This window comes from Carassius gibelio, chromosome B11 (genome assembly GCF_023724105.1).
Source record: "Carassius gibelio isolate Cgi1373 ecotype wild population from Czech Republic chromosome B11, carGib1.2-hapl.c, whole genome shotgun sequence".
Classification (NCBI taxonomy): Eukaryota; Metazoa; Chordata; class Actinopteri; order Cypriniformes; family Cyprinidae; genus Carassius; species Carassius gibelio.
The window spans coordinates 19,700,387-19,728,303 of NC_068406.1; the positions used below are offsets into that span (position 1 = coordinate 19,700,387).

Genomic DNA, 27,917 nt, shown 5'->3' on the forward strand with positions numbered 1-27,917 from the left:
AACTTAACAACTACCTTACTATTATTAAGCAGCAAATGAGTTGTTTATTGAGGCAAAAGTTGTTGTTAACAGTGAGAATTGGTCCCCAACTCAAGTGTGACCATGTTTGTTAAGCATAAAAATATTTTAAGCATAAATGTAATGTAATATAAGGAAATTCATGTTTAAAACAAGAAAAACGAATCAACTTAAGATATATTCTCTTAAAACAAGTGTGCACACTTCTCTCTGAGATTTACATTCAACAAAATTGAATATACAATTTATATAAAATAACAAGGTAATTATTAATATATAATGCAACAATAATTTTCTTACATAGTACATGTATTACCATAACATATAAGGAGAATAACATTAAAACTTAAAAAAAAAAATGAATTATATATATATATATATATATATATATATATATATATATATATATATATATATATATATATTAAACATCTTGATGCACATTCTAATATGTTAATCCTACCTTCCTTTTTCTTCATAGGTCACTCGATAGCAAGAACCATGGCCGCTGTACCAAGAGGCTCAAGACTCCTTACCAACCCCTAATGGAAAAGAAGACCCTCTTGTTTAAGACACTGACATTCCAGTAGATTCCACACATGTGAAAGATGGACAAACTCACTGCAGACTATCGATGGCTACCTTGCTTCGACAGAAAATATGAGGATGGACAAGGATCTCTGTATAAACCTGAGGTTCGACTGAAGATGCTGGACACACAGGTGCTCCTGTGAGAGACTGCTTTTGTCAGCTGAAAGTGACTTTTTGGATCTCCACCGGCTCTCTTGTGTGTATGTGTGTGCATGTGTGAGAAGGATAGTAGGGACTTGTAGGACAAACCGTGGACAGTTCAGGCCTGTCTTGGAGCATGTGTGTCTGTTTGTAAGTGTACGTTAGTCAGGTTGATGATAATGAGACAGTAGTTGAACACTGTTTATCCGCTTTCCAGCACACAGCAAACTTGATATTCATGTGTAGGGTGGGGATTGCTCTGAATGTGCGATTCACAAGTTATCAATTTGCTCTTTTGGGTCAAATGTTTCCTTTAAGTCAATTTACACTTCTAATTAGGGTTGCTGAATAGGATCATAACAACAAATAAAAAAATTAATGGGCGACTTTTCTGCACTAGATAAGATCATATGGAGACGTTTTCCATTTCCGATACCGTTTTCTATTCTGTGGCTGTATAAGATGGAATTCAAGAAAGAACCATTTATTAAGCTTCCTTTCACAAATGTGCAAAGTAGGAATGCAAGTGATGTAGTCATCAGTAAAACAATGCAGTAAAATACAGCTCCTCCTTGCTGTATAATGTTATGTAATGTGAGCTTTAAAGATGCAATCCCCTTCAAAAAAACTTTTAAAACTGACAGCTGGCTAAAGACATCTATGTGACTCTGTAAAAAGATACACAAACCACTTAAAAGTGCACTAAGTAAATTGTTTTACTATATTTAAAACCTAAATAAAAGATTACTGTAAAATAAAAGCTGTTTTATTCAACAGATCGCACATCCTGCCATGATGCTTTGATCACATGACTTGCCAAAATTCAATTCATTGGCAACCCTTATAACCAGACACTGTTGATTTCAGGATAAAATAATAAGAGGGTGCCAAATGCTACATACATTGCATGACATGCAAGAAAAAATAAATAAATTGTGCACACGATTTACTAATTTGTTCCCACTATGTACTGAAACGTGCACACAATTACTCTTTCATTCCCTTGATTTTCTAAATTGTGCGCACAATTTACTTATTTGATTTAGCCTACTATTTTTTTTTTCCTGCATGCCATGTGCGGGGCTCCATAAAATGCATCTGCATAAAAAACTAAAAAAACTTTCGCAGGACATCCGTGCCACTAGGTATCAGTATAAAATTCAAGTGATCTGTAAGTGTAACATATCCAGAAAGTTACTTGATGCACTTTTAAACAAGGAAATACAGTATCTTGTTTTTACCATTCTGCTTTCTGGTTTAACTGTGAAGCTCTCAAAAGTACTCTGTGAAGTTCTGAAAACAGGTTAGCAATGTGCCGACTGAGATAATGAACATGTTTAAGGATAAGCTCCAATGTGAAGAGGCATAACCCATGCCCAATACTCCAATGAAATAAAGTTTGAAATAGAATCTGCTCCACCATTCATCACTGGTTTTCTAATCTCAATGTTTTCCTCCACAGACTCTAAACTTGAATTCTGAACTCTAACCGGCTCTTTTGTTCACTCTTGCTGAGCATTACCTTTTTTTCAGGGTTGGATCATACTTGCAGAAAGACACTGTCCATTGTGTCTTTATCTCTGTATGTCTTTCTCAGGGCTCTGGTGGCTTGTGAAGTGTCGAATGAGGTTTTCTCCCTACAAGACAGCCGTGTACGCTATGCTCGCCCTAGGCCTGCCCAGACGTCTTCCAGGCTTCAAAGCCCCTTCAGACTCCAACCGTCTGCTTTGTGAACTGTGATGTATCAGAACCACTGTGATTCCAGTGTTGAGCCTTGGGAGATAGGGTCGAGTGCCATCTCGAATTCTCATTACTGAAACCCAGGATACCGCCAGCCCTCTCCTGGGATGGTCCGGGTGTATTTTTAGGTCTGCTGCTATTGAGAAAAGCTCATCCTGTTCTCGTTTCAAGTGGTCAACTGGAAGTGTGCGAATGACGGCTGAACATTTTCTCCGTTTTTTTTTTTTATGTGTATGTTTGTGTCTGCCTGCATACGTTTATCTACAGATCTGTCTTAAAAGGCTTTGTTGTGTTGGGGCTTTCACCTGGGAAGCAGAAAGCCGTTAAATCCTGATGCGGACACAGAATGAAGCCTCTTCGCCTGTCGTCCCGGGAGGCTGCAGTGCTCTGAGGATGAACCTGATACATAGTCTGACCCAACAACACATTTGGTTCAAGAATCACTATTTGAAGACAGTTTCTGCACCACTCCCTAGTGGCCGCAGCCTGTAGTTGCAGATCCGGCCAGTCGTTGAGAGAGCAAAAATAAGACGAGAATCGCCAGTAGGTCAGTGATATTTCAAAGCATAGCTGCACCGCATTTGTAGATGTGTTCGGGTGGTATTGACAGAAGAAAAGTACATGCAAGTCTATGATACTCAAATGATGTATACACCCATTGTTTTCTATACATCTATATGCTTTAAACAGCATGGGAGGAGACAATTTCAATTGGGGGATCGATGTTTTACTCTGCCGTGTGAATTGAACCTCTCGTCAAAATAAAGCAAAAAAGAGAATGCTGATTGCAGACAGATTTCATAAGTGAGTTTATACTGTTTGTGCTCAAATCTCTCCACGTCCCAGGAGCCCACTTAAACACTGCTCTGTGGGGTGGTATGTACAGTACCCAGCATTCTGCTCTTAAAGCAAAGATAAACGTAAGCAGTGCTATTTCTACCCCGACTGTCATCCATTGTTGAGTTTATTTCACATTCGCTCGGAGTGAACATTTCTTACGGCTGTGTTTGTGTAGAAAGTGAATTGAAACCTTGATATAAACAACTGATTATTATGTGCTATGAGGGAGCCGTTGTAAACACCAGGACTGGGGAATGTTTGTTACAGAACTGAGCACACATGCTGAATCGTCCCCCGAACTCGGAATGAATTTGAATGACATTCCCTTCATATCCAGTTCTCAAGAATTCTCAACTGGCATCGCTGTCACAATACAATTTGTCAAAGTGCTACAAAGCATAAATAATCTATGATGTAAAATGCTTAGGTTGAATAATTTATGGATACGAGACTATGAAATAATGAAAAGTAAGTATGAAGAGCAAATGCCATCTCGTCTGGTCTTTGAATTAGAGTGATGTGCTGCTTGCTTTGACAGCTGAAATTAATTACTGCATTTGACGACTAGCTACAAAGAGTTATTGCTGTTCCGGACATTTGCAGGGAGACGTAAAACTTGGATTCTGAGGACACATGGGAAGGGTTTTTCAAAGATAACTGACATTGCAGTTCAGTCTGAAGACATCGGTTTTTTTTGACATATGTAATAAAACTTTTAAATATTTAAAGATGATCTAGATAAAAGTTATGCCAGGTTAACTAAGGCTAATCATGACAAGAAAAGCAAACTGCACAATCTCAGTCTATTTCTAACTTAATTTAAATGTAGGTGTTAATATGAAATTTGTCATGTTAGGGGTGATTTACCCACAGGGTGATTTCCGTAATTGTGAGGAACAGGGCATTGGAATTGGAAGATGCTTTTTAAAAAGTTGAACTTCAACATGAGCACTGTTTTAGAATGGTATGTCATGCATGAGAGACTGCAAAAGAAGCAAGACACAGGTGCAATACTAAAACATCAATTTAGCTCATATTTACATAGAAAAACAATGTAAAACAACATAGTGGAGTGCAAAAAATTTATTCAAGGTCGTTATATTTATATATTGAAATATCAAAAGAAAAAAAATGAAAATTCTTACAAAATTTGAAATGCAACGCAGAGAATTCTGGGAATGTCAGTTTACGGTTTACTGTTAACCATTTAACAGGTTTGTACTGTATTATTTTCACAGTTTTTTTTTCTTTCATTTTTACAGTGTTGTTAACGTTTTTCTAAAAAACACGTCTTGAAACACATCTCATCCCATGATTCATGGTCTTTGCATCAAGACCATGAATTGTGGGATGAGATGTGTTTTGAGAAGTGCTTTTTTAAGTTTCATTATTTTAACTCTAAACTCTGTATCAAGCGAGAAACAGAGAAAAAAGTAACAAAAATAACAGAAAAGCAATGAAAAAGCATTGTAGAAGAAAGTAAAAATGTGGGGCCTCATTTATAAAGTGTGCATACACTCAGATTTGATCTTAGAACGTGCATACGCTTAAATCCACGCCATCACTCATATTTGTAAAATCTGCTTTTGATGTAGAAAAGTGCTTAGTGTCAAGTCAGGGTCAAAGCAGACCTATGCACTTTTTCTTGTTGGAGTACTGCAGGTTTTTGAAAATGTAAGCTGTTCTTGCAGCTTGTTATTCTAAATTAAAGAATTTGACTGCGATCGTTTACATTAATTACATTAATTAAGAATTATTTACAAGGCAGAGAGCTGAAACCTTTCAGTTGCGCACAAGTTCAAGATCATTTGCGATTCATAGATTCCACATGAAATGAAATCTGTTTTCAGTGTGTACATTCATTCTATGAATCACATGTACGCATATTTAAGAGATGATCATGAGATCAAATTTAGGCAGGTTTCTAAATGATGCCTGTGTTCTGTGTGAATGCTACATTATCGTGCATTTTTATGGATAGTTCCAGTCTTAGATGTAAATTGGTCAATACAAATGTAATGAAATATAGAATATACTGTAGTTAGTTACAGTTATGACATATATTATCACATGTTAACCAAGATATTGTTCACATGACTGCACAGAATTAATTAAAAACATTGTGCTACATGTCAGGAACTATATTTTCTAGAAATTCTCTCTCTTTTTAAAATTTAATAATATATATATACATTTTTTAAGAATTCCCAAAAAATGTTTTAATAAAGAAATTGGTTCATAATTTTTTTATTGTAGTTTTTATTTCATAAGCAATAAGTCACTGTATTGTGAATATACATCATATATATTATAATAATAATCACAGCTGAAGGGGTTGCAGACATCAATAACAATGCCCTTTAGCTGTGATTATATGTACAATATAATAAATAATACATAAATGGACTGCCTGCATGTCCAAAGGCTGAATATAATGCTAGTGTTTTGTAAGATAACCTGAGAAAGTGAACATTGAAAGGGTTGGTGAGGCACAGCCTGTGACCCTGAAAACCATTAGCTTTGTTTGTCTCTTTCGTCCTACAATAATCTAAATCTGTTATCTCCCAAAACCAATTAACCACTCTACAGTCAATGGTGACCCCAACGTTTGCTCTGGATATGAGGTTCAAGAATATCCCTTATTCATTATCCTCAGATTCCACCCTGCTTTTCACTAATATGTGCCAAGGGAGGTACCAATGTGACCAAGCCTGATAACATAGACGCCTGTGGGCACCCATTTTTACTCGTGGCCAGGGTTCTGGTGCTGGAGGCACATTGTCATGGCACAGCTAGTGTGTCAAATGGGATTGAAGCAGCAGATATTGCGACATTCGTTACATCTGTGTGCTTTGAAGAAGAGCCACGGTAATGGAGGAACCCGGAGAGAGAAACAACAGTGCTAGGCACGTGATTTGACCATTTATACACTAAATCTAGCTGTGTGTGATGTTTTGCTTATGTCTCATCTATATATGTATGACGATACAGGATATTGTCGCACATACGGTGCGTAAATGGATCAAAATGTGCCTGTCAGTGATAAAACTCACGCATATGTGATATTACACAATCAATTTTGTGTCTTGGTATACATACGTCCATGCAAGCGATATCACCTCTGAGGCTTGTAACCAAGCCGCTCTTTCAGTCTCCCTTCCTTCCGCTGGTATCATGACAAAGAAGGACAGATTTCTCATGGTCACATACAGCATAAACACAGACTACCAAACAACACAAACAGACTCAATATGCATCGAGACTCCATAACACATCTTTACAAAACCTCCGGAAAATGATGTAATGCGATATGATTGAAGATGAAAAACATGTTGCCCAAAACAGCCTGGGAGTATGTCTTTTTAAAGAGCTATTTAAAGAACTTTGCCCCCAAAAATTGTGGAAATATGATTTACTGCCGTTCTTAATTACTGTCAAGGAGGCAGCGTGCAGGATAAGATTTGGAAACCGCAGTTAGCAAACGACCCATGGCAACGTTTGGGTATACAGTGCTAAACAACTGCCTGGGAAAATGTTGTTTTCTCTGGCACAGAACAAGTGTTGAAATGTTTGTTGTTAGTGAAATTTTTTCCCCTTATATCTATCATACATAATTCATCATTCATGCCCAGAATACAGGATTTGTAACCGTTTAAAAGATTAATAGCTTGTTTACTTGACAAATTGTGTCTGATTTCATGGGTGGGAGAGGGAAAAAGCTTGGGAATTATGGCATTTGGAGCATTAAATTAACATATTTCTGCGCAAAGTGAAACAATTATCATTGTCTTTGAATTACTTACAAGTATCTTGAGTATTTTCAAATGTACTACCTAAATGTGTTCTTTCTTCTCTGCTTTCTTACATTGATTCCTTCTTTTACGTCTTTGCTTAATTTTCTCTTCCCACTTTGAATTCCTCTCCTTTTTCTAACTTCCTCAGTCTTTTGCTTCCTTACTTCCTCCAGTTTTCCAGATTTCTTTTTATACCTTACTTCCTTTGTTACTTTTTTATCCTTCCTTTCTGTCTTCCATCCTTATCTTCTCCATTGGTTTCTCTATTTTTCCTTTCCTTTCCTTTCCTTTCCTTCTCAATTGGTTTCTCTATTTTTCCTTTCCTTTCCTTTCCTTTCCTTTCCTTTCCTTTCCTTTCCTTTCCTTTCCTTTCCTTTCCTTTCCTTTCCTTTCCTTTCCTTTCCATCCTTATCTTCTCCATTGGTTTCTCTATTTTTCCTTTCCTTTCCTTTCCTTTCCTTTCCTTTCCTTTCCTTTCCTTTCCTTTCCTTTCCTTTCCTTTCCTTTCCTTTCCTTTCCATCCTTATCTTCTCTATTGGTTTCTCTATTTTTCCTTTCCTTTCCTTTCCTTTCCTTTCCTTTCCTTTCCTTTCCTTTCCTCTTTCCTTTCCTTATCTTCTCCATTGGTTTCTCTATTTTTTCCCTTTCCTTTCCTTTCCTTTCCTTTCCTTTCCTTTCCTTTCCTTTCCTTTCCTTTCCTTTCCTTTCCATCCTTATCTTCTCTATTGGTTTCTCTATTTTTCCTTTCCTTTCCTTTCCTTTCCTTTCCTTTCCTTTCCTTTCCTTTCCTTTCCTTTCCTTTCCTTTCCATCCTTATCTTCTCTATTGGTTTCTCTATTTTCCTTTCCTTTCCTTTCCTTTCCTTTCCTTTCCTTTCCTTTCCTTTCCTTTCCTTTCCTTTCCTTTCCTTTCCTCTCCTCTCCTTTCCTTTCCTTTCCTTTCCTTTGCTTTTTCCTTTTTTCTTCTTCCAAGAATGTTCATACTGAAAAAAAAAAAAGAGGAGAATGTGAGACAGACAGATTACAGATGTCTTCCACTATTTGCCTGGCTGTGTTTAAATCCAAATACAAACTTACTTCGCCCTTTCTGTTGCTCTGTATTAATTCTTGCATGTTTATTAATTATCATGGATGTTTGCGTTTAGCTCATAAATGTCTTTCACTAATTGCTCATGACATTTTGTGTCACAGCTCTTCTTTATCTAGAGAGTAATTCCAGGGAATCTGTGCTTTGTGTACATGAGCAGTGTGAGAGGAGGCATGCCTGCATCTCCATCTTTCTGTTTTTATCTTTCTCTTTCTCCATCTCTGAAGGTGTTGGCAGGCTTGTCACGTTTAATATCTTCCAGCAGAAGAAGTGTATTTAAGATCGCAGGGGTGTGATCGAGATAAAGATCCTGTAGTGGATACTGTGTCAGAGTCCACCTGTGACTGGACTCTTCATGCACTTACATAACTGAACAGCTGATCGACTGAACAAAACATGGCATCCAGTCATATCTCCTCAGAGGTCACAGTGGTTTGAGGGGGAGGAGGTGGACCACTGATGTTTCCTTGTTGGAGAAAAATCAGAAGAAAAATCTTAAAGGAACAGTTAACTACAAAACAAAAACAAATGCCTCAAAACACTGGCCATCAAACACAAACATCAAGACCATATGAATTTCTTTCTTTTGTACAACAAAATATTTCGTAAATTCTTATGCTTGTATTTTACACAAAATTTACAGTTGTTAGCTCCAAAATATTAAAATATAACACCAGACAAGCTCTATGAAAGTAGTCTATCCAACTCATGCACTATATTTCTAAATCTTCTAGACCTATACAATATCTTTGTGTGAGAACTAGACTGATTTTAAGTTATTGTTCATTCATTATATTCTCCTTCATTTACCTGTTTACTTCAGAACTGCTCAAACCAAATCATTGAGTCAGTGAATTGTTATTATATTTTATTGCTTGATCTCCTGTAAAGATAAAATTAAATGGCATATTACAGAAGGGACTGTGAAAATATTCAAAAAGCAAACTGCCGAGTTCATTTGGACTGAAAACATGAAGCTGTCACACTGATGTTTGATACATTAGGCCTGTGCTGCACACTGTGTCAGTCTATCAGTATAAATATTGACATATTTTCTCTTCTGACATATGCAACATCTACTACTCATGTCTGACTTCTTCAGTAGTTGGTTTACATGCCAGTCTCCAGCAGAAACATTCCCCAAGAGTCAACAGCCCCCACCGTGCCAAGAGAATTCAGATGATGAAAAGTTTGTAGTCATAACTGAGACACACAGCACATTCTCAACTCTGATTACTACTAGTAATGGCTGTTGATTTTCAGCTTACAGCTTATATATATAATGTTGTGTCCATATTATCTGATCAATTCAGTGAGCAGATCATTGAAACCATGTGAAAAGAAACATTTGACGTGACTCTTCCGCAGGCTTCTGAAGTCGTCCCCTTTTGAGCTGTAATAAGTTATTTCCCTTTTCCCTCTTGCTTACATGGACATGCTCCAGTCCCACAAAAACTCTGATTTCTCTTGGCTGTGTTCCCAGCTTGTGACATTCAGACAGGGATAGATGGAGCGTGTGGGTATGTGTGTGTTGTGCACAGACTTCGCCTGACTCTCTGCCACCTGCTAGTTGCCTGTGAATGCCAAGGTGCCTTAGGGCATTCGCCGGCACACCACTGATTCACGTTTCCCATCCTGCCCCTGTGTCCTTTCATTACCACACTGACTAAGGCCTGGGGAAGGGGTCTCTCCTCCTTGCTCACTCGCTCGCTCTCCCTCTCATCTCATCTCCCTCACTCCCTTAGGAGGAGACCACCACATGCTGATGTGACAGGAGCACAACACTAGTCGTCCTCCATCTGTGGAGTGCCATCTACTGCCACCCTGCCGTGACCTTTGACTGTCTCTAGGAGTTATAAGGCAAGGGCAGCAACCAAGGGTCAGTCCCTGTTCTGTCAGGGGCCCCGGAGCGCTAAGGCAAACGTGTCAGCAGAAGGAGGGGTGGGTCACAGACACCATGTTGACGTGCTGACCTACAGAGGTATCTCAGGTCAGGGGAGGGTTGTTCGAAACGTGCAGAGTTTCAGATAATCAGGCCTCTTTCTATCTCTCTCTAGATGTTTTCAATGTGCTTTTTACCATTTACCAATGTGTGTGTATTGATAGCCTCTAAAACAGAAAGTGAAATATGCAAAATATTTATGAATCCTTCATATTTATATTTTAAATAAATATTGATATAGTTATTATATTATAGTTTTTACTATTATCTAGATATTTTGAGCCCATAACCCCAAATTACTACTCAACAATAACAAATCCAATAGACAGATTTATGTGCAAAGACAATAATTTAGTTACATTTTATTTGGTCCCACTTATTTTAAGGTTATGTGGTTACAATGTAAGTACACAAAGAAGTAACAAGTAATATTAAATAACTACATTTACTTACTGTACGGTTAAGTTTAGGGTTAGGGGTGTAATCTACTGTCATTATTATAGTAAATATAAATGTAATATTTATAAGCCCCTTTAAGATAATGTGTACACGTTTGTAACTGCGTCACCTTAAAATGGTGTGTTACTAATGATTTTATTTCCTGTTATATATTTTGTGACATTTCTAAGCAAACCATTCTGCACCACAAAATTAAATAACAAAAATGATTAAGATATGATTAAACGATGACTGAATCTTTAATTTAATATTTTTTGAAAATGGCACTAGAAATCACAAAGAACAGAATGAAAGCATAAAGACTTAGATTATAATAAATTAATAACAATTTATTGCAAAGTAATGCATTTCAACCTTTTGTTAATAGTTTTATTATAAAAAACATTCTTGTTAATCATAATTAGAAACAGAATTCAATATCTATGGTTTCTGCACTGGTCTCAGTGTCTAAGCAAATGTACAAGACTATGGAAAAATGGTCCCTATGTGACAGGTGGTTTGAGGCGTGAGGTTTAAAAAAAGAGATATGTTTGAAAGACTGAGCATGTTATTACATTTTGCTAAACAAAAACAAAACATCTTGTTTGGAATAATGTCCAATTCACAATAAATCCAGGATGTGCAACAAGAACGCAAATAGAGACAATTTTCATTTTATGGTTAATTAAAAATTTCAGTGCCATCTTAGCCTGCAGATGTTAGCCTGTGTCTCACTGTTTGCCACACACTTTGGCTGGTAGATCCTAACTGGTTTACTCATCAGTCTCCATTGGCCTATCACACCCAGATTTCACACTGCGCTGGAAATGACTTGTTACCCAGCAAGCTGCAGTGTTCACGTCTCACCAATATGACTCTGTCGTCTGTCTCTCCACAATCACAACAACATGACTACATTATGATGTGCTTAACATCGACACACAATAACCTCCTTTCAGTCAGCGACAAATCAAGCACGCTTCCAATAAAACAAATTGTCATGCAGATTGCCAATTACTGCTAGAGGTAATTATGAAATTTTGGAAATTACGGTTTTGCCGTTACCCACAATTTGGGAGAATGAAATCTAGGGAGGCGTGTGGATACTTTTCACAGGTGGCTGTATAAAATTAAATCTTTCATAGAGACTGGCATTGACATTCAGAGTTTATTTAGACAGTCTATTCCATAAAGTGTGTGTGTGCAGTTTATCAGACCACACTGGAAAGCAATCTGCAGAAAGGCTCTCCGAGTGAAATCCCCCGGCAGGGATGAATGGTATTGTTTTTTGAAAAATAGAGCCGCTATTAAAATAAATAAGTGTCAGATAAAGAGGTTAGGGAGAGTTACGGGGATCAATGAGGTCCCAAGATCCATTAGTGACACTTTAATTACATTAGGAACAATGCTATGATAATTACATTGTCAATAATTAATAGCCTTTTAATGTAACAAAAGCATTGGGAACACAGCCATCAGCTAATAGGTTATTACTGAGTTGATATAATCAGCAATTCCATACTGTAAGACTGTGCTAACATACTGAGTAGTGATGGTGTCAAACGGCATACTATCATGTGTCAGCACAGTCCAACAAGTCACTGCATACTAATAATGAGTCAATTAATTAGTCTTAACTAAATTGTGTGATTGCATGCAATCCAAGTTGAAGAAGTGCAAAACATGAAACATCTGAACCAGCCTGAAAGATGTAAATGCAGAACACTCTAATTTCATATCATCTAATGCAAAACTATTCTATTCTATTCTATTCTATTCTATTCTATTCTATTCTATTCTATTCTATTCTTGCATTCTTGAAGTCTCTACTATAGAGACGCTGAAATGAATTATATTCTATTTTAACTGATCCGGTTGATGGAAATTTCAAAAAGTATTGCCAAGTGGTTCATGGTTAGGCTGTTACCCAGAGGCAAGTACATGTAACATGTTGTTACAGCGGAAATAGCACTAGAAAGGGATGATCTACCTCCAGGGGATTATGTTGGCATGAATTTCAATTTTTAACATGGACGTTAACGCTGAGATATACAGTTGAACACAAAGGAAACAGAGATGAGCCAATATTCTGCAAGAGGAACGGGTTTCGCATTAAAAATAAATCTCTTGTTCTGCACTTGTTCGAATTTGAAACCCTGTATTGCAACCTTAACAAATCTTATAAGCTTAAAGTTTTTATGTGTTTATTTCTTTTGAAATATTTAGCAGGGCTATTGTAGAGATTTTATTCTTTTACAGATTTTTTGTCGTTTTATTTTTTTATAACTTACTGTACAGATAAATGCATTAATATTATTAATAAATTATTACATTTTGTATTTATTTGGTACTTGGGTGGTAACTTGTTTTATTTGCTGTAATGTCTTAAAGTCCTAATGAAATGGAAGTAGCAATCTCTTCTGCAGTAAATGCATGCCATTCGTTCAGCCTATGTTTTGTTTGAAGTTGCAGATAGTGTCAGTTTTAGACAAGTCTCCTTTACTCAGTAAATCAGAGTAAAGCTATATACAAGGAAGTATAGTGTAATATTTATGAGAGCACTTCCTTTTAGCACCAGAAGTCCTAAAGGAAGCAGCACTCGCAGCTGTTTTTCACAGTCTTGTCACACACAGTTCTCTCTCTGCGTTTGCCAGAATGTCAGTCTTCTTTTCCGCGCACAAACATAGGATATAAACTCACACCTATGCACATGCTACTTAACTGATCCACTTTTTACCTTCTCATGCATGTGTGCCAACAATACATATGCTTGTGTTGGCATTAGTGCGTGTGTGATGTAACAGGCTGAACTTTAGACTTCACGAGAGCAGAATTTGGTGCTAATATTAAATAAGGCTTTGAATAATGACTCAACCTGTCAAAATGGCCTTCCTTCCTCCATGATCTTTTATTCCGCTTCATCATGAGGAAGCAGATAGGGTTATAAAACACTTTTGCCAGTTGATGGAGGAAGACAAGGAAAATGCCAGCTTGCCCATTCAAATGTAAAATGAGCTGTGATTAATTTACTCTGCATAACTCAGTGCATTCAGCGCCGTCTACTCAAACTGTCCCCAACAACCTGGCTCAGAGTTTGACCTTATCTTCTATTTGAGAGGATTTATTCTACTAATACCTGGCACCCTTGAAGATAAAACTCATATTGACAACCGGTTAATAAGTTAACACTCGAAAGGGTGTTAGAAGGAGTAGAAAGAGATTTGAGAGGTGTTAAAATCCTAGAAAAAGAAAAATGAAAGACAAAAAATAACTGGAGAGCAAAGATAAACAGCCACAACCTAAAAGGAAGTCTGATATGAAGCAGCACACTGTATGTTAACAAAGTGTCATATTTTCACAAATAATGTTTTTAGTCCAATATTAAATCAAATTGGATTGAATGCTTACATGGTTTCCAGGTTAAAGACATACGGAACACCATATTTATATATTATTATAAAGCAACCAGTACTATAATATTTATATTTATTTATATTAAATTGTATTTTATTAATCATATATATATATATATATATATATATATATATATATATATATATATATATATATATATATATATATATATATATATATATATACATATACTATTTTTTTCCCCCATTTTATTTATTTTACCATTTTTAAAAGTGTTTATTAAGCCCAATATAAACCCGGTTTATGAATATTTCAATTATTTCTGTCAAACAATTAATAATATCCAAAATAAAAGTTTTTCTGTTTCCATAATATATGTATCTGTGCTGTGTATATTTATTATGTGTATATAAATACACACACATGCATGTATATTTCAGAAGAATATGTTATGTTTATATATTAAATATATGTTTTTTTAATACAAATTATATAAATATAGACATATATAAATAAAAACATGGTTACACTTTAGAATAAGGTTCCATTAGTTAATGTTAGTTAATGTATTAATTAACATGAACAAACAATGAATAATACATTCATTACTGTATTTATTCATCTTCGTTAATGTTAATTAATGAAAATACAGTTATTCATTGTTAGTTCATGGTAATTCACAGTGCATTAACTAATGTTAACAAGCACAACTTTTGATTTAAATAATGCATTAGTAAATGTTGAAATTAACATGAACTAAGACTTATAAATGCTGTAGAAGGATTGTTCTTGCTTAGTTCATGTTAACGAAAGTAGTTAACTAACATTAACTAATGGATCCTTATTCTAAAGTGTTACCAAAAACATATATACCGGTGTGTGTGTGTGTGTGTTTGTGTGTATTATATATACACATAAAAAATATACACAGAACAAACACATATATTATGCAAACAAAAACTTTGATTTTGGATGTTATTAATCGTTTGCACTAGTTTAAACAAACACAACTTGCTTTCAGTTTAATTAGTCCACTCAATCACAGCAGCCTGGACTTTGTATTTAAATGCATTTTAAACTATTTTTGCTCACTCCCCTCATACACCACTAATCTCTGTTTGAACCTTTATCTGTTGATGTCACTGATGAACAGTATTTTCATACAAAAATGGGTGATTTACACAATGTTTAAACATGCTTTTCTTTTGCAGTACTGTCAGTTATTCTCTGATCTGAATGTTTTTGAGGAGGCGCTGCCTGCTCAGAGAAAATGTCCTGATATGTCCGTTCTGACTGATGGTGGAGGACAGATTGCCTTTCATGGTTAAAGGAGTGGAATGGAAAATCTATTTTACTTTTAGATTGAAGTTTGGATGAGAAGCTGAAAGACAAGTATGGGAGTCAGTAAGATGCTGTAGGTGCAATTCATCAAAACGGCCTGCAGTGTACCCCTGACAGTCTTTACAGCGTGTAATTTAAATTAAAATCAGACGAAGCTTCAAGTAAGCTGACTTGTGTATGAAATCTGCCATGTTTTACTGTCACTACTCGGATGAATATTCTGAATGTGATCTTTCGGGTGGTTGCTCATTCAGAGGCAGAAACCTCCATGATTGATGAGTCTCAGCAACGATGATCTGCTTTCAAAGCCTGTGATCCATGGGCACACGAGGCACTGATGCTGAACAGAGGATATGCACATGAGCAAAGGAACCACCCACATATGTCTCCTCTTCTGTAGTCCACATTAATCACACAGTTATTAGTGTCAGCTATAATTTTATCAGTTTGACTCCAGTGCATTTATGCAGACCTTCATGCAAAGCATTAAGACTTCTCTCCAGAGCATTTTCAGATTTCTTATAAATGCATTGCAGTACATTATGAAAATGCACTTTGATACAGCTTTGTCTGATGGAAACTGTCTGTTTCTTTCATTCTGGGGCCTTTTGACCATGTGGACCTTTAGAGAATGTAGTTTTGCACTCTTATAACAAAAATTATGTTAAATAATGTGAAAATGAATCCTGTATTTATGCATCACAGAAGAATTATAACATTTTTTCTAAACAACATTAAAGTTGTTACTACACATATGATGTACGGTTTATGTTTAAAGAGATCCTGCCATCATTTACTCATCCTCATGTTATTCCAAACTTCTGAGATTCAGAAGTTTTCTGGGAAATGTCTCTTTTTTTGGTGACATTCAACGTTCATAACATCTTCTGCAAAAATTCCAGAAAGTAAGTCAGACAAGTTTGGAATGACATGAGGGTGAATAAGTAATATCAGTGAGTAACATTTAAAATATTTGTAAACAAACATCCTTTATTTCATACCAAGCATTTTATGTAACCTAAATACACAAAATAATATTGTCAAAGTTTTGGCATTGTGACAGGAAGTGATGCACAATAAAACAATTCTGCTGACACATTTTTTTATTTTTATATATTATCTCATTGTTTAATGTCAAGTATAATTAGCAACTAACCTCAAAACAGTAAAATGAGTCATGATTATCTAACTAATCAAAATGTTGTATTTCTAAAATGTCACATTATTCATTGATGTTATTTTCATATTTTCAGTTTGAAAGCAAAAATAAAATGCATATATAAAAAGGCATTTAAAAAGAAGACTGTGTGACCTTGATATGATAAAAATACAAAAGTTTGCAAAAAATCAACCCTTGGGATTTATGAAGTTCCTACCAACCAACCACGAGATCAAAACATAGCTAGATCAATATTTAGACTAGTAGTAATTCCTTGAGGTAGCCTATATACAGAAATATGAGTCCTCGCAGACAGGCTTCCCAGTGGCCCTTAGCGGTTCAGTCAATTTTTCCCTTGTTTAACGGCTAAAAAAGGTGATCCATTGAGCTTTTGAAATGAAAAGGGGGGTCTTTCCCTCCTCTAGTCCAATCCATTCATGTTTTATTAATGTCATATGCTCTTGGGTATGGAATCTTTTTAAAACAACTCGCCAGGTCATCCTGTTCGTTGTCACAAATCAAATTAGCTCAGCGAGCGATTAATCTTCCTGTCCAAGCGACTCTGAAAGGGCCTTGACACCTTATTCATTTTCTTAATTAGATCTCTTATTAGGTGTCGCAGTCGTCCACGTTAATTACAGCGTTCTTTGACTCTTGCACTTTCGAGTTGGCTATGCAAACTATTTGTAGAAAGTAAAGGCACGAACGTAAGGTGATTAGAAGCGATGAATTGGATTAATGTTTAAAGCACGAGGTGAGGGAATGTGTTAGGTGGGAAATCATTTCTGGACAGTGTAGATGCTATTGCTACTGAACTAATAAATCAAAAATACAGATATGGGGCTAAGCATACTTTTTATTAAGCCCTATCACACAAGAAAGAGTCATGTAAAGAAAAAAAAGACAACATCAGGATTTACTTAGTCAATTAAGATGCCATACTGAATTAACACAAATGGAAACAAGGCTGTAAGGGATGGACAGTTTTTATAGGATACACTGTATAAAGGTCCTAAATCGTGAAATGCTCACAGCTCACAACTTTCAAAATGGTTTTATTGAGTTTTTGTCTTCTTAATGTTAGCTGAACAATCGATATGTTGTTAAAAACGACGCCCTGTAGTTTTGTTGTTAAACGAATCAGCGTTTTTGGATCACTTCACTGAATGAGCTTATGATTCACTCATAAAGACCGTCAGGTGTCGCCACCTACTGGAGTATAAAGGTAACCTTCAGAAAGAGTCTTTGAAAAATCCCCAGCACTAATGCACAGACCGACAGTCAGATCTTAGGAGACACTGACAAGCAGAGTGATACGAACAGTGAAAACCCCAGTGCTGCTAGCAAAACAAACCACTGACCCTGATGTATTTCTCCAGAGCCTGAAAGTGTCCTTCAAACCAGTTCATTGTGAATCTGAAGCTAAATTTAGAAATACGCTCTGCTATTTAGTTATGATTAAAGGAACATCCTTGATCCAGCAATGACCCCAGAGGAATGAGCCTTTCCTTGTGCTGCTCCAATGTTACTGAGCGTCTCATGCTCACAAATACAACGAAAACACTAATTAAACATTAATGACACCTCTATAGAACACTTCGTTTGCAGGTACAGGAAATAAACACATTGCAGCTTACCATAGGAAACATAGCATTTACTGTAAATGGGTCAGATAATCATGGTTTGACGAGAGAGCTTCACTTCATAGAATCAAATAATCAATTTCCTTTGCCTAGAGCATGAGCACTTTCTACCTTTGAATTGAATAGCTGAACAAACGTTTGTGTACTTGCTGTAGTGAAGTCTTCGGCCTGCTGTCAGGAGTGAATCTGATGACCCAGCAGGAGTGCGGTGTTGACCTGGATTTTATTGATCTTCTGGCCTTGCAAAGTGGGATTGTATTGTGGCATAGAGCAGGGTTTTGGATATGTTCCTCACTTTACACATACAAACATGTGCTGTTTCGTATTCAGTATAGTCTGTATTAAAAATGACACACTAACAGGGTTTGGCTCCTTTGTTTGCTGGGCACCTACAAATATCTGCATGCACAGCATCACCATTCTCCACTGAGACTGTCCACCTGGAAGAAGTCATTTTCATTTCCTTTTATGAAAACGGTACAGTTACATGTACACATATACTACATGTACTGTATAATTACTCTGTATAGCACTTTGTTTTTGCAGCATGTTTAAACGACAAAACTTTCTTAACTACATTTTTTGTAGGCTATTCTCAAATGCAACATTTAGCTCCTAGATGTTGATTAAATATTCCATATTAATTCTTTATGAAAAACCAATGTTTAGGAAAACAACTGTATGAATAAATAAATAAAGAGAAAAAAAGAGAAGAGCTTTGCATGTGTATTAAATCTGTCAAGTGCCACAGAAAAACATCAAGAACATCCAAAGAATATTATAGGTAGTAGATGAGAATAAATGTCGGATGAAAAAAGATTTGTTATGAACTAACATGAAAAGAATATTGTGATGAAATCCATAATCCATAAGCTCTCCCATTGGTGAAGCTTGTTGTTTTGATCAAAAAGACTTCAATAAAGCTGCAAAAACCTATTTAAATTGTCAAAACAATATGCAACCTATTTTAAAAAATGAATTGTTCTTCACATTAAGATAAATTTATGACCAGTTCAGTGAGAAACAGTACTTTGGTTATAGTGAGATACTATGAGATTGTGAGCCTTAAAAAGCTACAGAAGAGGAGACATGGAAGACTACAAATGTATAAATTAATATATTTTGTTGTTATTATTAATAGTATAAAATTACTTAAGATATAATAGCAACTATTGCCAGAAATATCTTACCTTATACACTACAAAAAATACTCTCATTTATTATTTTTGTTTTGTTTTCAAGTACAAATATTAAAAATCAAGATACATTTACTTGAGAAGCAAATGACTTAAGATATACAGTCCTATACAAATCTGCAAAAGGTGTAAGAAAAATAAACATAATTAAATAGGAAATCTGGATTATTTTTCTTTACCTTACTGACAGATATTTTTCCTGTTTTAAACAAGGCTTAATATCTTATAGAACTTATTCTTAAGTTAATGTATTATTGATTTAAGAATTTTTATATATTTGTACCTGAAAACATGTCAAAAATATAAAGTAATAATTTATTTTTCCACTTATGAAAATTGAGTTAGATATTGGATGGCCATTGATTAATAAAAGCTGATAGCCACTGCTCTAACTTAAAATAATCAACATTTCACACCAAAAGTTGTCGGCAGTGGACAGCTACGTCTAACCATCTTTGTATGCTGTACAATTTAAGTTCTCTCAGATGACATCTCACTGATCCTCTGTGAAACCTGTGGAAATATTACTCTGAGCTTAATAGGATGGTGGAAGGCGGAAATCTTGCACGAGACAGCGACCGCAATTTTCTGTGTGTCCCACAAGGGACAGGACTTGTCATGTATAACACAGACCCACTCAAGAAGAAAATGATGGATTTCACAGTTTGGCCTGTCTCATGCCTTGTGCATTTCAACTTTAGTTTGTTTTGAGGGAACACAAGGGAGAGAATGAACCGGAGAGGAAATGTATCACCATGATCATAGTCTCTGACACTCCTGAACGTGTTAATCTTTTGATGTTGAATACTTACTCTTTTTTTATTTTTTAGGATGATTGTGATGTCACAATAAGAAGACATTGCCTCTGGGGCTTCAGATGGAGTAAATAACTTTTCCTGTCATTTACTCACCCTCATGTCTTTCCAAACCTGTATGTCTTAACTTAAAAATGATTATTGAAAATCAGTGGTGTCCAAAACAACACTTATGTTCTTAAACAGACAAGAAATATCTGCTTTAGAAAGTCATTTGGGTTTGGAACGACAAAATGACTGAATTTAAATTTTGGGGTGAATAATTTCTTTTATTCATTTATGCTTCTTTCAAATATGACTATATTTGCATCAAGTTACAGTTTACTTCATCAATGCTATTGACGATAGCATTGATTATCACAATCATTGTAAACATGGCCTGTGATGTCGTTATGTACAATAACCTTTCCATTCTAATAACCATACAATGGGTGGTCATAAATAAATATGAGGGAACCCAAGAGCAGAAGCCTCTTCTAAGAACTCGACTGAAGTTTCTTCAGCAAAATAACAAAGAATTGGACGGTGGTAAATGCATTCATTTATCTATTTACTAGGCAGTTCTCACTCTAAAAAGAAGCAGGGTTCTCTTCACAGCAAGACTCCAGCATGACTCCGTACACAGAAAAAGCAAATGCATGAAAGAGAATTGAGAGCGCTTCCTTAAGCATCCATCCCAAAGCACCTATTACAACCCATCCACATTAAAACCCCGAATACACATAGAAAAATATCCCTTGATTCCCATTTCCATAGTTTTTTTTTCCTCCACTCAGTCTCAGCGGCGGCATCTTTCTCGTGAAAGGTCTGCTGTTGGGTTCCTGGCTCCTATACGGCATTAAATGCACACTGAGGCTCTGAGCTGCTCTGTATCCTTTTAGATAGAAAAACAACAACAAAATGAGGAAACGCCTCATTGAAGAAGAGAAAACAGAGCTTTTTGTTTGTAATTCCCTGCTTAGCATTCTGGAAAAACTACTGGGAGATCGATGTAGCTGTCAATCTCTGGCCCTCTGTGACTTAGCTGATAGAAAAAATGACTTGAAACAAAAAAAGACGAGTTTTTTTTATATTATATGATTAATAATATACTTGTTGAGGAGAGGAAGCAAACCTGAAGAATTTCAGTAAGGAAGAATTATAATGGGAGTCAGATGGGGATATTCGTGGTGTAGAACTGAAAATCTGTATCCTAATTGAATAAGTTAACAAAATGGGCAATGCTGATAAATGCATCCTGCCAGAGGGAATTCAATAAATTAAAGATCCAGTTATGTCTGTATATACAGAATGTAAACACTGCCCCGTAGGCAAAGATGGACGTCGTCTTGCTTTAGCATTTAATATGTTTCCTGTTTAAAAGGCTTCACTAGACAGGGCATGCACCATGATTACACATACCTCAAAGTTCCTCACGAGCAAGCATTTGAATAACGCCCACAATATGGATTTTCATCTTCTGTATTTTTACAGTATATATACACAAATCAAACTGCGCAACTTCTGTATAATGTTTCATTGATGAAGACAAGTTCTCGGTCCCAACTGCAAAAATCGTAGAGAAAACAGTGGAGGTCAGCTTTGCTACTGTATATGAGAGGAATACTTTGAAAGACATTTAGTTCTGATTCTCCAATCTGAATTCTGACCCCCCCCCCCGCAGGTTTCATTGTTAAGCAAGTAGGTGGCAGCAAAAAATAAATAAAAAATAATTACCTTTCATTCTTTCATTTAATGATTCACTCAAGCGATGCATTCAAAAACACTGATTCATTCAGGAAGGATACTACTGTTCTTCATTTTTGGAATTATTTTCGGCTCTATACATATATTTTAGTGGACCAAAATAGGCAAGTAATTGAAAAACTGTATCTAAGTGACTCAACATTGTTTTTCACTTCTAATCTTTCACTAAGAGATTATCAGTGTGAGAAACTAAAAATGTAATTGTTTACTGGGACATCTAGTCTGTTTAAAACATCAGTGTTCCCCATATACAGAGATGACATAATGTCAACAATGTGTGTAAAAGAAAAAAAAAAAAAAAATGTTATATATATATATATATATATATATATATATATATATATATATATATATATATATATATATATATATATATATATATATGTATATATATATATATATATATATATATATATATATATATATATATATATATATATATATATATATATGCTAATCAACAGAGAACAGCATTACTGATAGAGACATAAAGGTAGACACAGTTTATAGGAAACCATTTTAATATTGATTTGCTTCTGATAAGGCTGAATGTTTATCTACCAAAGCTACTGTAGTTGCATGTCTACTAATTTCAGTAAAGAGAAATGAAGCCCACTTTTTTGCCAACCAAAGAAACTGGATTACACAGAAAACTAAAAGCATTCTGAATGGCCATCTCCTGCACGATTCATGTGACGGCATGGTCATTGTTCAGATGGTAAAAAAACAACAAATGCTTTCCTACTGCACGGACTCTGCCAAATTAGGGCTTCATTTTTCCAAACTGATTCAGGTTTCTGTCCAGTGACACAGATTCAGTGTTTGGTTATCATGGTTATCACCTTTAACAAAATGAATGTTTTCCATTGTCTTGTACTTATGAAACCTACACAAGCACAATGAAGCCTCTATTCTCAGAACAGCATAGAACAAACTGGATCATGGATTGAACTGGAGTTAGACCTGCATATATGAATGTTAAAATGAGTTCCAGTAGGTGACTGAGGCCTCTTTTATTGGGCCAATATACAGATATCTTTGGGAAATTCACTAAGAATAAGTTGCGTCTGCCGACAGAGGCAATTCATTCCATTGTATGTTGTGTTAAACTGCCAGATTCAGAATTATGCAACAATAGATAATAGAACAAAAGCACCTGAAAATCTGCATGTCACAATTCCCAAATTAGCTGGTTGCTTCTGTGCATTATGGTTGTGGAGGACACAGTTTATACACTATTTTAATGGGACCGTAAAGCACCAAGTGTGGTCGACCACTCCACACATGCTCTTCTCCATTATTTGCTCATTACTTGTTGAATAACTGTTGTTATGATCTGTAGAAAATGTACATAAAGTAATTTTCCATCTGATTTCCGCCAGCGGTAGTAGCAGTTTTGTGAATAAGCCTCAATTTATTATAAGTCTAATTTGTCTGGAAACTTGTTTGTTTGGGCTGAAAATGAATGACTTACAGCTCAGGGCTATATTAGTGCTAAAGATGTTTGCGTTGAAATATTGTGTTGCAACTGTTTAGTGAATTTTCCTCAGTGTTGTTTTTTTGTTTTTTCACAGATTCTCAAAAAATGCTAGATTTCCGTTACATCAAGAGAATATGTATTTTCACAGAGCCTTAAATTAGGGATTAATCCAGTAGTTCAAGGAAACAAAATCATGAATACAGTCTTAATTCAAAACCACTGAACAGTTTTAGGGCATGATAGATCGCCATATGATGTATTTTAATATGTATCTATATGTATATATACAGAAATATATACAGTTACTTTCAATACAAAGCTCCCACAAAATACACTGAGCATGCCGACAAATAAAAAGATATCTGGTCCAAGTAGGTGTAGAAGGTGAGGTGACCTTTGACTTGGGGGACCCCCAATTGGACAGCACGTGGACACTAGCGGTGAGCGGTAAACTCAGAAGTGGAGGGAAATAGCAGGGCCTCATGAGCTCCTAGTCTTTTACCAAACCCAGAGTGGACACAGAACAACAAACTGGTAGCAGGATGAAAAAAAAAAAAAATCTCCTATTGATTTCCACCTCATTTTCACAGACCGGTGCTTATCCGTCATGATCCTTCATACAGCCATTCACAGCTTATATCAGGATTGTCCAGTTTACCTAGGGACATAAAGTTTTCAAATATATCAAATATAATTTGAAATCCAGTAAACGGCTCCCCTAAGCTGAACGAGTTTAGAAGCAGAGGAAGGTGTTGAGGAGAAACGCAGAAAATCGAGAGAATTGGACAAGGTTGAGTCTGCAGTGTTGGGCTTATTGATCAAAAACATGATTAGCCTGCTTCATTTCTATTTGTCATATTCCTTGGCACCGAATGAGCAAATCTGGTCTTTATCCCCAAGAATGTCCTTCTTTATTGTCCATTCACAGGTAATCCAGTCAAACACCTCTAGGAATGAATGGTTTCGTCCGTTCTGACAGTAAGAATCCACATTCACTGCCTGTGAAGGAGCTCTTTGTTAGGTCCGGGGATGAATCTAAAAACAGACAAAAAGGGAGAGAAAACACACACGCATGCTTAGAACAAAGGTGAAATGCTTGTGAAGAACGAATCCCAGATTTTCAAACCAGCTAAGAAAGCTCCTTTGAACTGTGAAACTATTGTTTGTGTGTAGATGATTGTAATTTGTCTACTGTAACATGTCTATACTGTTAATGGAGCGATTGGCACAGAGCGCGTAATGTTTTCAGTTGCCCATCTGCCATCTCACGTCTCTGTATGTTTCCTGTTTACACTGCACAGTGAAAAGAGCTCAGTAGCATTGCCAAGAGGGAAATAAGATTCTTTTCTTCCTCTCCGATTCTCCATCCCTCGATTTCTCTCTCTTTGTGACTTCAGGGACCCCTATTTAGTCTGTCTGGTGAGCGTGTCTTGCTCTCAATGCTACATTGTGCTTCACTCAGACCGTTATTAATGATTTGTCTTCTCCCTCCTCAGACTGGAGGAAATGCACGATAACAGCCACAGTCACTAACGATTAGCCAATCTAATGTCAGCGCAAATCGTCTTTTGATGGGCTTCCAAAAACCTTGTCGCTGAATGAGCATGTCGCAGTCCTCACACAATCAATGTTTAATATCAATCTCAAACACGCCACTTACATTATGACACCACTGCTGAGTGTCTTTCTGTCTGTCTATCTATCTATCTATCTGAGAGATAAATGAGAAGTTAGGTAGAGAATGACAGACAAATAGAAGGATGGATAGATAGATAGATAGACTGACAGATGGACAGACAGATAGATAAGATTACAGATAGATAGATATATAACAGACAGACAGACAGACAGACAGACAGTAAGATAGATAAATAGATAGATAGATAGATAGATAGGTAGATAAATAGCTAGATAGATAGATAATTCATGCATTCATCAATCAATCCATTCCACTCAGAGCTCGGTGGTGTTTTTATCATAAAGTCATGATGTCAGTAGTGCAATGAAGCTAATTAAATGCTCAAGCCTGTGGCTTCGCCCTCAGCACATAAAGCATATGCTGACATTTCTCTGTCTAGATGTGAAGGCAGGCAGCCAGGTGTGAGCTACAGATTGAGAGAGAGACATAGACAGAGGCTGAGAGAGTGACTGGGGACAGAAATTAGAAGCACCCCTTGGGGCACCCTATAACCCAACAGACAGACAGCTATCATGCGGCAGAGTTACGCTCCGTGTGCTCCCATCATCCTGTGCAAGGCACGGCAGAGGAGGAGCTGTCCATCATAACAGATCCCCTCTGGAAAGGGACCAGTTCACGCCAATCAAAAGAGGTTAGCCAGCCAATGACAACCAAACACAGCACCCTGGCTAACATCAGTAATATCTTGCACTCCTGTGGCACTGCACCAATGCTAACATGAGACAGGGAATACAGCTGCTGCTTTGACAAAGGATGCAAAAATCTCTTTGTGTACAATAAGCCGATTTGCTGGACTTAAATGCTTGTTTTAAATACAGTGCATGCAAACGTTAGCTGACAGCTCTTTGTCGTAGGCTGAATGTTCCTTGTCTTTCCTCTCCAAATAAAAGCTTTTGCATGCTGTGCAACTTCCAACCCCCACATACAATGCAAGACGCAGTATTGTGACCCTGATGCAATTTGTCTTTGGTTGTCTGCTAGCATGCATAGCTCTGTGTCTCCCAGTGTGGTTAGTTATATTGGAATCTATGCAAATGATGCCATATTTCCTCCATCTCTGCTCAGTTGTCCTCTACTGTCTGCTACAGCTTCCATTGATTGGCTAGATCCAGGGTAAAAGCACATCCCAAAGACATTTGTTGTACTATTTCCATTTTAATTCTTAAATGATATATCAGTTTTGTTGTGCATGCTCCATGAGCTAAAAATGTAATCTGGTTTAGGTTATGCAGCTGTTGAATGTGACTTTTAAATGAGTATAGCATACAGAAAGACTCCAGACAGCATGAATGTGTTAGAATTAATTTAATGTGACATTGACAGCTGAAATAGATACAGATACAGTCAAAGCTCTGGGTTCAACAGGACTCTTGGGACAAACTGACTTAATCATTATGTGATGTAATCTTAAACCATCACTTGGCAGATTACTTTTGCTCTGAAAATCCACACAGATGGGATTCTTTAAATCTAGTAAAAAGCCTCCTGTTAAGAATGTGTGTTTCAAAGACAAATGAGGAAACAGAGAGGAAACAGCAAGCCATTACAATTTCTCAGAAATAAACATACTGTTTCCATGTAAAAGTATTTGTGGAACATGCATAAAAAAAAAAAACCTGGTTTAGTGGACAAATTGGTTGGAATTGACTATTCACACACATATATTTACAATATTAACATATTGACAACATCTAAAATGTTTAGATTTAACATAAAACAACCTTAGAGACATATAAAATGTTTCTGAACGTAATGAAACATTGAGTTAATTGAACAAATAGGTGGACTGTTGTATATAACTGAAGACATTTATGAAATATGTAGATATATAAAATATAATGGCTTCCCATTTACTGTATTTAAAGCATTTATGTCAACCTGGTAATAATGCAATCCATTCTATTCATACATTACGTTTCAAGTCACCATAAAACATGATATATTTCTGTGACTTTGTATCATTGACACTTCTAAGCAATACAATGTTTGGTCTTCAATGTCTTCTATCCAACTTCTTCATGAAAAAGGACTTTAGAATATCTTACTTTCTAAATTTCTAAAGTAACTGTAATTACAGAAAAAAATAAGAGAAAAATAATTAAAGTACTGTAACTAATTACATAGTAACTAGTTACATCCAACACTGATAAGCCGGTGCTGATAGCTTTGCGTGCAGCATGCCGAAAAAAAAAACAAATATATATATATAGGTATAATATTAAGTTTATATGGTAAAAATTTAATAAAAATTATTGTCATTGTACATTTATCTGCTTATTCTTATTTTATTTTATTTACAGTTTTTTGGGCTCAAAATGTCTATATTTGTAAAATTTAACTATACAGATGTGTATAATATAAATATAAAGGAATCATATATTTGTTTCTAAATCTCTCCATAACTGAATACATTTAAGATGCTGTCAATATGTCCATATTGTAGACTTCATCATCTATCCAAATGTATGTATGGATTCCTATAAATACTAATGAGATTGGGATGCTTTGCTCTGGCCTCTAACAGTGGATTAAAGGGACATCCTGAGGTGATTTCTCCAGCCTGGAGAAAATGGCTCTCAGTTGTACAATAGCTACAGGTTGAGTCCAACTCTCCTCTCAAATGAGGCAGATGAAGATACATGAACTGCGGGAGGATGTAAACCTTGTCTTCGTGTTTATGCATTGATTTTGGTTGCATTTTAAGGAAAGAAATGATACAGCCATTAGGAACAGGTATGAGTAGGTATATGCACGGCGAGGGTGAGGATATCTCTCAGCCTCTTTCACTGTGTGCCTTCCTCAAAAGAGGCCTGCCTTGTCTGGAGCTACAGTCAAGGAGGGGTCCCTCTCTGTAAGACATAAAGAAAAAAAGA

General features: G+C 36.1%; 2 protein-coding genes across 3 annotated transcripts in view; one reads left to right on the forward strand and one right to left on the reverse strand.

The window, feature by feature from the left end:
• Positions 1-2,134, forward strand: part of tafa4b (TAFA chemokine like family member 4b) — a 39,686-nt gene extending 37,552 nt beyond the window's left edge. Inside the window, exon 6 of the mRNA XM_052568578.1 lies at positions 500-2,134. Within this exon, the coding sequence (XP_052424538.1) occupies positions 500-511 (12 nt within the window). The 3' untranslated portion in view covers positions 512-2,134. The remainder of the gene's footprint in view (positions 1-499) is intronic.
• Positions 2,135-23,464: 21,330 nt separating this feature from the next.
• The window catches only part of LOC127968008 (chemokine-like protein TAFA-1), a 156,734-nt gene continuing 152,281 nt past the window's right edge, over positions 23,465-27,917 (reverse strand). For both annotated transcript variants that reach the window (XR_008155872.1, XM_052568839.1), the window contains one exon: positions 23,465-24,380. Coding sequence is in view for 1 of the 2 variants with exons in the window: in XM_052568839.1 (XP_052424799.1) it covers positions 24,363-24,380 (18 nt within the window). In the remaining variant the exon portion in view is untranslated. The remainder of the gene's footprint in view (positions 24,381-27,917) is intronic.